Consider the following 10,836-nt stretch of genomic DNA (forward strand, 5'->3'; position numbering starts at 1 on the left):
GACACACACACACACACCTAGACACACACACACTCACCTGGACAGTCCCCAGGCTGACCTGAGGTCGTGGTCCCGGCCCATCAGGACGTCCCCGTTGTCTCTGACGTCCCTCCGTGTCCCTGCAGACGGCGAGGAGTCGTCCATCTTGAAGGAGGCCAAGGAGCTGGGGAAGGTGATGGACCTGAACATCGTCCGTCTCCGCTTCACCGCCTTCCTGCAGGACAGCAACGGCGGCTTCACCAGGGCGCTCAAACCCGTGGTGTCCAATCCCATCTACGACAGCAGTGAGTCTCACTCCCACTCGCACACGGCGCCCCCTGCTGGCCACACGCTGACCCGTTTCCCCTGCAGAGTCTCCCAACGCGTCCAACCTGAAGATCTCGCGCATGGACAAGACGTGCGGATCGGTGCTGGGAGGAGACGAGATCTTCCTGCTGTGTGACAAAGTCCAGAAAGGTGAGGGACGCTTCGTCCTCGGGTCGTTGGTGGACCAAGGACCCGTCTCTCTGAGTCTCACCTGTCCGTCTCCTCAGACGACATCGAGATCCGTTTCTATGAGGAAGACGAGGACGGATGCTGGGAGGCCTTCGGGGACTTCTCTCCAACCGACGTCCACAAGCAGGTTGGAACCGGAGCTACGGAGCTACGCTGGGCTCAAAAACATTTAGGGAACCCTAAAAACAGTTTAAAAAAAACATATTTGAGATTTTAAAAATGATGCACCTGAGAAAAAGACTGAAACTGATAATTTAACAAAACAAATTTAAATTTTAAAAAATTGAAGCTGATAAAGGGCAGCACAGTGGTGCAGTTGGTAGAGCTGTTGCCTTGCAGCAAGAAGGTTCTGGGTTCGATTCCCGGTCTTTCTGCATGGAGTCTCCATGTTCTCCCTGTGCATGGTGGGTTTTCTCCTGGTACTCCGGTTTCCTCCCACAGTCCAGAAACATGACTGTCAGGTTAACTGGTCTGTCTAAATTGCCCCTAGGTGTGAGTGTGGCTGTGTGTCCTGTGTTGCCCTGCGACAGACTGGCGACCTGTCCAGGTGACCTGTCCAGGTGACCCCGCCTCTGGCCCGGAACATTAGCTGAAGATAATTTTTAAACCTTAAAAAATTCTTATTTTCAGTTTTATTCAGTTAAATTTTTAACCAGGTTTTTGGCCCCAGCGGAGCTCCGTACAGAACGAAGAGCTGATCGGTGTCACATGATCTCTCATCATGTCCTTCACTTCCTCCTCTATGCTGGCAGAACTAGACCCTTATTCTGAAAAGACTCTGTGAGCTTTACTTTGAAAGTCTTGTCTGAATCCTTTTCAGAAATAATCTGGTCTTTTTATTTCTATAGTTTTTTATATTTGCCGTATGTTTGTCCTTCACTAAACTTTACACAAACTGCCCTTCAGCTGCCTGAAACAGATCTGATGATCAATCATTAGAACATTTTAGCCCTGAACTTTGAGTCCACGCGTCACAGATCAGAACCTGTGAAGGTCAGAGGTCAAACCAGCATGGTGACGCGCGTCACTTCCTGTCTGCAGTACGCCATCGTGTTCAAGACGCCGCCGTACCACAGCGCCGAGATCGACCGGCCGGTCACCGTCTTCCTGCAGCTGCGCCGCAAGAAGGCCGGCGACAGCAGCGACCCCAAGCAGTTCACCTACGTCCCGCAGGTCCAAGGTGAGTCCGCCCTGGTTACCGTGGAGACCGAGCTCCGCCCACAGCGCGGCTTCCATGACGCCTGCTGTGTTTCAGACAAAGAGGAAGTCCTGAGGAAGAAGCAGAAGCCGCTGCCGCACTACGACTCCTGGAGAGGAGGGCGAGGGCGCGACGGAGGGCCCGGGGCCGGCGGCTTCGGATCAGGACCCGGAGGACCAGGTGGGGCCCAGAGAGACGGATCAGAACCAGAACCAGAGTCAGAACACTTTTCATTCCCAGAGTGGGACGAACTCAGAGGAACCTTTCAGAACCCAAACAGGAAGGAAACAGAACCGTTTGAGGGTCCAATGCTCGGACCTGGTTCTGTTCTGGTTCTGGTGTCTAACGGCTCGTCTCTCTCCAGGTTTCCAGTTCTCCCAGATGAACGGAGGACCAGGAGGCGGAGCTTTCTACACCGGAGCCTTCACAGGCTTCACCGCAGGGGGAGGAGCCCAGATGTCAGGCTCCGCCCCTCCGACGTCAGGCCCCGCCCCCCAGCAGGGGGAGGGCCAGCCAGGCTCCGCTGTGCAGCAGCAGCTGCTTCGGATCGGTGAGTGTGTGGCACCAGAACGAGGCCGGTTCAGGTTCTGTTCCATGGTTCTGGTTCTGACCCGGTCCGTGTCTCCCAGCCGCCTCCCTCAGCAGCCGGGCGTCGCAGAGCGCCCGGCAGACGGCCGCCGCCCTGCTGCAGTACTGCAGCACCGGAGACGCCCGCGTCCTGCTGGCGCTGCAGAGACACCTGTGTGGCATCCAGGACGCCAACGGAGACACGTGAGTCCCACCACCCCCGAACCGGTTCTGGTCCGGACGGACCCGTCTAACTGCAGTGTCCCACCAGGCCGCTGCACCTGGCCATCATCCACCAGCAGACGGCCGTCATCCAGCAGCTGGTCCAGACGCTGCTGAGCAGCCAGCAGCACGCCGTGCTCAACACCTGCAACCACCTGCAGCAGGTAGCCTGCTATGCTAGGCTAGTTATGCTAGGCTAGTTATGCTACGCTAGGCTAGGCTAGCTAGGCTACACTTTGTATTCTGGCCATATTAACTACACTGGCTAGGAGCTGCTACCTATGCTAATCTAGCTATGCTAGCTACACAAGTTATGCTACGCCAGTCCTGGTGGTCAGCTGACATCCTGACTCCGCCCACTCCTCAGACGCCGCTCCACCTGGCGGTCATCACGCGGCAGCTGAAGGTCTTGGAGGTGCTGCTGCGGGCGGGGGCCGACCCCACCCTGGTGGACAAAGATGGCCGCAGCCCGCTTCACCTGGCTGCGCTGGCCGGAGACACGGCCACGCTGCGCCTCCTGCTGGCCCACCTGGGAGAACGCCACGCACACCTGGTGAACACGCCGGACTACCACGGTGAGGGGCGGAGCCTGCGCTGAACCTGACGCGTTGGCGAGGCGCTGAGCTGGAGCTGTGTGTCCGCAGGTCTGCAGCCGCTTCACCTGGCCGTCAGGAGGGACGGCGAGCGCTGCCTCCGCCTGCTGGTAGAGGGCGGAGCCAAGATCAACGCTGCCGAGCTGAAGAGCGGGAACACGCCGCTGCACCTGGCCGTCAGAGAGAACCTGTTCAAAGTGGCCTGCACGCTCATCACAGAGGTAAGCAGCCAACAGGAAGGGGCGGGGCTCGTTTCCACCTGGGCTACACCTGCTAACGCCGCGTCTGCTCTGCAGCTGAAGGCCGAAGTCAACACCTGCACCTTCGGAGGAAACACGCCGCTGCACCTGGCAGCCAGCCTGGGGTTCCCCACACTCTGCTCCATGCTGATCGCTGCAGGTGAGGAAACACCAGGATCACCTGGAGGACCAGGTTCACCTGGAGGACCAGGTTCACCTGGAGGACCAGGTTCACAAGGTGACCTGTGAGCATCTCTCCTGCTTTCAGGTGCTGATAAGACCATGGAGAACGACGAGCCGCTGTACTTCAGCTCGTCAGACGAGGAGGCAGAACCAGACGAACCAATCGGCAGCCGGAAGAGGCGGGCCAGAGGCCACACCCCCCTGGACCTGGCCACCTGTCAGAAGGTAAGAGCCGTAGCACCGGCGGCGGGGCGGGGCGGGGCTGTGGGCGTGTCTCACCTGCCGCTGTCGCTCCAGGTGAGGAACCTGCTGGCCTCCAGGCGGAGCCCCAAGCCCAGTCGCCACGCCGACAAGAAGATCCGGACTGGCAGCGAAGGTCGGTGCCCCCACCTGTGCAGGTAGCCTGTGTCATGTGACCCCGCCTAACGTTTGGCTGCCGCAGACGGCGAGCGGTCGGGATTGGACGAGGAGACGCTGAGCCGGCTGGTGGCGGTGCTGAGCGTCGGCGACGTTCCCTGGGTGAAGCTGGCGGAGAAGCTGGGCATGATGACGCTGACGCACCTGTACGAGGACAGCGCCACGCCCTGCCAGCACCTGCTACAGCACTACAAGGTACCAGACCTGGTCCTGACCCGGTTCTGACTGACCCGGTTCTGACCCGTTCACCACCTGTGTGTCTCTGTGCTGCAGCTGGGTGGAGGTCCAGTTGAAGGCCTGGTGGAGGCGCTGCAGGCTCTTGGTCTGACAGAGGGAGTCCGGCTGCTGAGGAACACGGAGCTGCGAGACGACAAGCACAGCTCAGGTAGGTCTGATGGGTCAGAACCCAAACAGAACCAGAACCAAACGGCCCAGAATGATGTTCAGAGTCCAGGCACTGACCTCCATCCTGTTGGGACCCAGACTGGTTCCGCTAAGGAGCCACCAGCTGCAGGGTTAGCATTGGTAGCGTTAGCATTGGTAGCATTAGCATGGGTCAGGTTAGCATTGGTAGTGTTAGAATTGGTAGAGTTAGCATGGGTCAGGTTAGCCGCTGGAGGTCCATATCCCATCATCATGGGATGTTAGCACAGCGCTAACATTAGTGCTACAAGCGTTAGCATATCAGACTGTTTCGTGCTAAAATGTTTAAAATGCAGTAAAAGTCAATAAAAGTTGTTTTATCTCAGTGAAACATTATACCGATTATTGTTTTTAAGCTTTTCTGTAAATTCTGATTATTTTCTGCTTCCAGCCAATAAAAACATCAGAATTTCAAACGGATCAATAAAAACTGTATTTTTTTAAAGCTTTGATTAAAAATAGGTATAAAACTTGCTGAAAGGTTGTTTTTAATTTCATCCTGTTAGATATGCCAGCATGAGTGTTAGCATTAGCATTGAGAATAAATTATTTCCATTTTCAGAACCAATAAAGGCTGCAGCAGCGTCAGAGGTTCAAAACGTTCAACAGTAAATAAGTGGAAATAAATTCTAGTTGTTAAAAGGAACCAGAACCAGGTTTCTGAAACAGGAAGTGATGTCATTTTTAAAACCTGAGTCCTGAGGAGGCAGCTGGAAAAATTAATCTGATCTGAGAAAAGTGAGGTAAAACTTTATTAAGGTTGTCTGTTGCTCACATCAATCACACAGCTGGAAATACAACATACAGACGTTAGAACGTGGTCTAGTAAAGAGCTTAATACGTTAAAATGCTTTAATGTTCCTCACTTCCTGGTCTTTGTCCAATCAGACGCCACGGTGGACAGCGGCTTCAGCAGCCAGCCAATGGAGGAGCAGCAGGAGGCGATGACCAATGAATGAGTAGCAGCGGCGTCACGTGACCGCTGAGGAAGGATCAGCTGATGAAGACGAGTCTGTTCTGCTGCAGCAGGAAGCAGATCAACACTCCCTTCATCATCATCATCATCTTCATCCTGAGCTGATTCTGCACAAACTGGAACTTTGACTCTTATTTATATTTTAATGTCCTTCGTCTTCAAACTGAGACTAAAACTGGAATCTCCTGGTTTCTGTGGGTGCTTGAATGCATCTCCGCACCTTGTTGACTCACCTGTCAGGTGTAGAAGACCAATGATGCCAAAATCATGTTTAATGTAAAAACTGTTTCCTTTGAGAATAAATGCTGTTAAACTGTGGAGATTTAAAGGGACGGCACATCTTTCAGGTTGGTGGGTGGGGAAGCCGAGACCTGCAGGAGGCGCTGTGGCTGGACAGGCGGGTCCAGCTGTGGAGCCATCAGAACCTCCTGTCCAGAGGACAGAAACGCTGAGCAGAGCTCCCCCTACTGGCTGTCTCATAATTACACCAACCCTTTACTACAGGACACAGCTGACCTTTGACCTCTGACGCTGTTCATGAAGAGGCGTTTGAGGTAATCTGGTCATTTTTCTGACCTGGCTGAAGTTTATTATTCCTAAACTGGAATAATAAAAACAGTGAATTGGTTTTAGACCAGCTGATAATCAGATTGCTAATCCCATTTAGCCAGCAGAGTGTGCTTCGCTGTTGAATAGAAGATCTCTGCAGGTCAACAGAGCAAAAAATCCAACATTTCTCCAAAACACGAAAAAATATCAGAACCAAAATTAGGAATTTTTAATGTTCAAATTTAATTTTTCTGAATTAAAGGAGAATCAGCATTTTCCTACTGGACCTTCCTCAGCAGGAAGTTCTGGTCGGTTTGGACCCGCCGGAACAGAATCGACTGGAATAAAAACCCGACACAGATGTTCGGTTCCGGTCCATGTTTTTATTTTGCTCTACGGATCGAGACAGGAAGTGACGTCTGTACAGGTCCGGTCCGGTCCGATCTGACCCGGTTCCAACTCAAAGCAAAGTGCGGCTGTATGGCTTCTTCCGGTTCTGAAGGTCCAACTGTATTTACAACAGAGTTCTGAGGTCCGGACGGATCCGGTCCACCTTATTTACACGGAACCAGAAGCTGAAGTGGTTCTGTTTGCTCTGGACCAACCAGAACCGGTCCAGGTCTTCATCTGCAGCCTGAGGAAGAGGACGGGTTGGTCCAACAGAACCAGAAAGTTCCAGAACCAGACCGGCTCCGGTGGTACCTCTGTGACCCGGTTCTGGACAGTTCCTGGTGTCACCAATCCTCAGGTACTGATCCAGTCGGAATCCGAACAGAACCCAGTTTGGTTCTGATGGGTCAGGGGAGAAAAGAACCCGACTCTCTAACAGTTTGGTTCTGATCCGGTTCCCTCTGCTGCCAGCTGGAGACGGATCAGAACCGGTCCGTTAACAGCAGAAAACCTTCATTCTGACGTTTTAACTTCTGGTTCTGATCGGGTTCTGAACTGGATCAGTTCAGTGAGCTTTCCTGGTTCTTCTGCCTAAAACATCGGACCCTCCTCAGCAGAGATCCAGTACCAAATGGTTCTGGTTCTGACTGTCGCCCCCCCAGTGGCAGCAACAGAGAACTACAGCCTGGTTCTGATGAACACACACACACACACACACACACACACACACACACACACACACACACAGAATCTGGTCAAATAAAAACAGGAGTGACACATCTTCCAGCACAGAGGATCTTTGGTTCCTCAGTTCCTGAATTCAGGATTCAATTTAAATTCTGTGAATGAATTTCACACCTGGATCATTTTTGCTCTGAACCGGGTCCAGAACCAGAGGTTCTGCATCAGTTTGGACTGATCTGCAGGTTACATGGGGATCAGTTTTTTGTCCCTAATGGTTCTCCGTACCTCCTGTTTGTCTCCAGCAGAACCTGAAGGAAGGAGACGTGACGGTTCTGGTCCAGCAGTTCTGGAGGTTCTGGTTGTTTCCTCTCAGATTCCATCTGAGACGATGCAACTATAATTTCCTATGATGTGTTGGTGACCCTGAACGCACCGCTCTCAGCTTGCTGCCCTGAAATGACTAACAGGAAATAAAGCTCTTATTGTGAAAGGCCGGCGGCTGGAAGTGCTTCCTGAAAGAGCGTCTGTTTTCCTGCCGACCTCGAATGTCTCACCGGGAGCAAAGTGCCTCAGCGTTTTGTCCGACTGCGCCTGAACGTTACGCCGCCTCCTCCTGCTTGCTGCTCTGCTTCTGAAGCTCCGCCCTCTGGCCGTTCTTTGGCCCCGCCCCCTCCTTGGCGCTGCTCTTCGTCACCGAAGATGAGGAGGAGGATGGCGAGGCCTTCAGGCTGCGGGACGTCTTAGCGCCGCGGCTCTTGTCCCGGGCGGCAGCGGCGTCTTGGGGCAGCGAGGGGCTGGAGTGCGCCCTCTGCAGGCCGCCGTCGCCGCACAGCCGCGCCTCGAAGGCGGCCAGGTCGGCGCTGCCATCCGCCATCTTGGCCCGCAGCAGCATGGCGTACGTCCCGTACCGCGTCTTCTGCAGGAGAGAGGAGCAGAACCGGGTCAAGAGTGGGTTCTGGTTCTGGTGAAACAGCCTGGGACTGAATACTTCAGTACTGATCCGACCGGTTCTGATCCGGTCCATCAGAACCAATCAGGTCACAGAAAGCAGAAATTTCCCAAACCGGATCCTAGAATTAAACCTCTATGGTTCTGGTTCTGATCGGACCTCTCGTCTCCTCCGTGTCCTGGCGCCGGCGGCAGCAGCTTGTTGCCATGGTAACCGGCTGCCGGTTCTGTCGGACCATCTGGCGCTCAGCAGAAGGTGTTTTTCCCTCTCTGGCCCGGTTCTGCCGACCCGTCCTGCTCCAGCATTCAGAACATTCAGGAGGTTCTGGTTGGATCCACCAGAACCATTTGGACCTGTTCAGAACCGTTCCGACCCGGTTGGACTCAGTGATTCTTCTGCTGCTGTTGGTCTCCAACCTGAGGAGTTCAGAACCAGAACCAGAACCCGACAGCTCACCTCGAACTCCAGGTACTCCCGCCGCAGCTTCTGCTCCTCCTGCTCACGACCTTTGACCCTGCGGTCGGGCGTGGCGGCGGCGAGCTCCGTCAGCTCTGAGGAAACCGCCCGGAACCGGTTCTCATGGGCCTGGAGCTGCTCGTCCTGGAGAGAGAGACACGGTGAGGACGGAACCAGAACCCGACGGGTCCCGGTCGGGTTCTGGTCCCGGTCGGGTTCTGGTCCCGGTCGGGTTCCGGTCCCTACCTGCGTCAGCTTGGTGTTGGACCCGGGCAGCAGCGGGCGGCTGAAGCGTTTCTGGGAGCCGATGGCGGCCGGGAACGGAGGAGCAGAGAACATGGCCGCCACGGCGTTGATCCTGGTGATCCAGGACTGCATCTGCTCAGCGCTCCTGGAGGACCATAGAAGAAGAAGTCAGGGAGGAGATTACTGGACAATCGGAATACAGCGGCCATTTTATGTTCGATTTTAAAAAGCTTTGCTGTTTAACACCATTAGCATTTAAGCTAGCTTTAGCTTCTGAGCTAGCTTTAGCTTCTGAGCTAGCTTTAGCTGTTAAATTGCTGTGACCGGTTAGCTCTGCAGCTCCGTTCTGAGCTCATCTCTAATTCTTTTGGGTTTTTTCACTGAACGTTTTCGTTTCCGGTTTTTCAAGCTTTTGCTGTTATTATTCTGCCACTTTGTTACATTTCTAAAAGTCTTTTGCAGTTGAAGTCAAACAATTTTCACCTAAAACATTCAAATTACAGCTTTTGTCCTCTAGTGTCCCCTAATGTCCTCTAATGTGCCCTAATGGCCTCTAGCGTCCTCTAGCGTCCCCTAGGGTCCCCTAGCGTCCTCTAGCGTCCCCTAGGGTCCCCTAGCGTCCTCTAGTGTCCCCTAGCGTCCTCTAGTGTCCCCTAGCGTCCCCTAATGGCCTCTAGATCCTCTAGTGTCCCCAAATGGCCTCTAGCGTCCTCTAGCGTCCTCTAGCGTCCTCTAGCGTCCCCGCCCATCATGTCCTCCGGACCAGCGGGGGCGCTGGCGGGTTCCTTACGGCGCTTGCAGCAGGAAGACCCTCCAGTCGGCCGTCCTCAGGTAGAAGACGTTGGGTCTCTTGCGGTAGTCGGCGGCCCTCATGGCCAGGGCGTGGTGGACGGACACGGCGTTCTTCACGTCGTCCTCCGTCGGCTCTCGCTCCGTCCGGTACTCGTCCTGTGAGGACACAAACGCACCGTGACCCGACCCGACCCGATGCAGACGGAACGCGGTCCATCAGGAGGACCGGACATGTAGAAAGACCTCTGACCCAAACCACCGTCACGGTTCTGGATAAATGTGATGTTTATCTGGATTCTCTGGACTTTCTGGTCTGAACTTCATCTCATCATCTTCACCAGAACCAGAACCAGAACCTGATCTAAATGTTGATGTGTCCTTTGTCTCCCCCTGCTGCTTGCAGTCTGCAGTCTCACCACTAGGCGGAGCTCTGCAGCAGAAGAAGCTAGAGACTCTGGTACCCTTTACCGGGTCGCAGAAGGCTCGGAACACTAACGGATCAGAACCGGATGGCAGCGGGTCTACTGCAGCAGGGGCTGATGGGAAACGCAGTCCAGGTGTTTTACCTTCTGCAGGTAGAGGACCAGACCCTTCAGCATGGCGTAGAAGGTTTTCCAGCCTCTCTTCCCCCGCGGAGCTGAAACAGAAACAACATGGAGCCAATGAGGAGGAGGAGGAGGAGGAGGAGGAGGAGGATGAAGAGTAGCCCGTACTTCTCTTCCCGTCCGGGTCGGCGTGGACCTTCCTCACCAGGAAGCCGCTCTTGTAGAGTTCGCCGTCGGCCTGCTGGGCCACGCCCACCAGCGGGTTGCCACCGGCGACGCGCCGCATGGTCTGGGAGGCGGAGTCGGTGCGGGCGTCGGCCAGCTCCGACACAGACTTCCTCAGCTCCTCTTCATCACTACAAGATGAAGAGTTTGCGTCAGACGGTTCTGGTTCTGGTTAGAGACCCAGATGCTCCGCCAGATTACCCAACCGCCATCCGACCATCATCCATCCAGACCCAGTGTCTGGGTTCTGGTTGGTGGAACCAGGGGACCAATCAGGACCCGGTTCTGTTTGGGTCCTGATTGTGTTCTGGTTCTGATTGGTGCTGCAGGTGGTGATTAACCATGAGGCTGTCATTAGGAGACACACACACACACACACACACACACACGCTGCCGGGGCGTTGGGATGCCGACCTGTAATTACAGCCGGCAGAGAAGCGGGAACAGTTGCCACGGCAACAGCAGCTTGAATAAGAGAGTGAGAGCGAAACGAGGAAACATGTTTACACTCACATGGTCCACTGCAGCTTCTCGTTCCTGATGGAGCTGTACAGCGTCTGCAGAGAGAGCAGAACCGGGTCAGACAGGAACCGGGCCAGACAGGAACCGGGCCAGAAACCGGGTCAGACAGGAACCGGGCCAGACAGGAACCGGGTCAGACAGGAACCGGGCCAGACAGGAACCGGG

The 10,836-nt window shown here is 54.8% G+C and overlaps 2 protein-coding genes across 5 annotated transcripts in view; one reads left to right on the forward strand and one right to left on the reverse strand.

Annotated features, from left to right (window-relative positions):
- nfkb2 (nuclear factor of kappa light polypeptide gene enhancer in B-cells 2 (p49/p100)) overlaps nt 1–5,633 on the forward strand; it is a 14,136-nt gene extending 8,503 nt beyond the window's left edge. For 2 of the 3 annotated variants that reach the window (XM_008430491.2, XM_008430492.2), the window contains exons 9-24: nt 126–284; nt 352–456; nt 534–622; nt 1,537–1,675; nt 1,751–1,873; nt 2,058–2,243; nt 2,323–2,464; nt 2,532–2,646; nt 2,850–3,057; nt 3,127–3,296; nt 3,372–3,474; nt 3,583–3,722; nt 3,795–3,873; nt 3,940–4,109; nt 4,188–4,299; nt 5,226–5,296. In XM_008430491.2, the coding sequence (XP_008428713.1) occupies nt 126–284; nt 352–456; nt 534–622; nt 1,537–1,675; nt 1,751–1,873; nt 2,058–2,243; nt 2,323–2,464; nt 2,532–2,646; nt 2,850–3,057; nt 3,127–3,296; nt 3,372–3,474; nt 3,583–3,722; nt 3,795–3,873; nt 3,940–4,109; nt 4,188–4,299; nt 5,226–5,296 (2,111 nt within the window). Of the gene's footprint in view, nt 1–125; nt 285–351; nt 457–533; nt 623–1,536; nt 1,676–1,750; nt 1,874–2,057; nt 2,244–2,322; nt 2,465–2,531; nt 2,647–2,849; nt 3,058–3,126; nt 3,297–3,371; nt 3,475–3,582; nt 3,723–3,794; nt 3,874–3,939; nt 4,110–4,187; nt 4,300–5,225 lie in introns of all 3 variants that reach the window. The other variant, XM_008430490.2, reaches the window with a different exon arrangement.
- A 592-nt stretch (nt 5,634–6,225) lies between these two features.
- The window catches only part of psda (pleckstrin and Sec7 domain containing a), a 15,275-nt gene continuing 10,664 nt past the window's right edge, over nt 6,226–10,836 (reverse strand). Inside the window, exons 7-14 of one of the 2 annotated variants that reach the window (XM_008430494.2) lie at nt 10,663–10,706; nt 10,093–10,280; nt 9,946–10,016; nt 9,378–9,535; nt 8,588–8,732; nt 8,342–8,485; nt 7,491–7,852; nt 6,226–7,396 (exon numbers count right to left, since the gene is read on the reverse strand). In XM_008430494.2, the coding sequence (XP_008428716.1) occupies nt 7,535–7,852; nt 8,342–8,485; nt 8,588–8,732; nt 9,378–9,535; nt 9,946–10,016; nt 10,093–10,280; nt 10,663–10,706 (1,068 nt within the window). In that variant the 3' untranslated portion in view covers nt 6,226–7,396; nt 7,491–7,534. Of the gene's footprint in view, nt 7,853–8,341; nt 8,486–8,587; nt 8,733–9,377; nt 9,536–9,945; nt 10,017–10,092; nt 10,281–10,662; nt 10,707–10,836 lie in introns of both variants that reach the window. The other variant, XM_008430493.2, reaches the window with a different exon arrangement.

This window comes from Poecilia reticulata, linkage group LG15 (assembly GCF_000633615.1).
Source record: "Poecilia reticulata strain Guanapo linkage group LG15, Guppy_female_1.0+MT, whole genome shotgun sequence".
Taxonomy (NCBI): domain Eukaryota; kingdom Metazoa; phylum Chordata; class Actinopteri; order Cyprinodontiformes; family Poeciliidae; genus Poecilia; species Poecilia reticulata.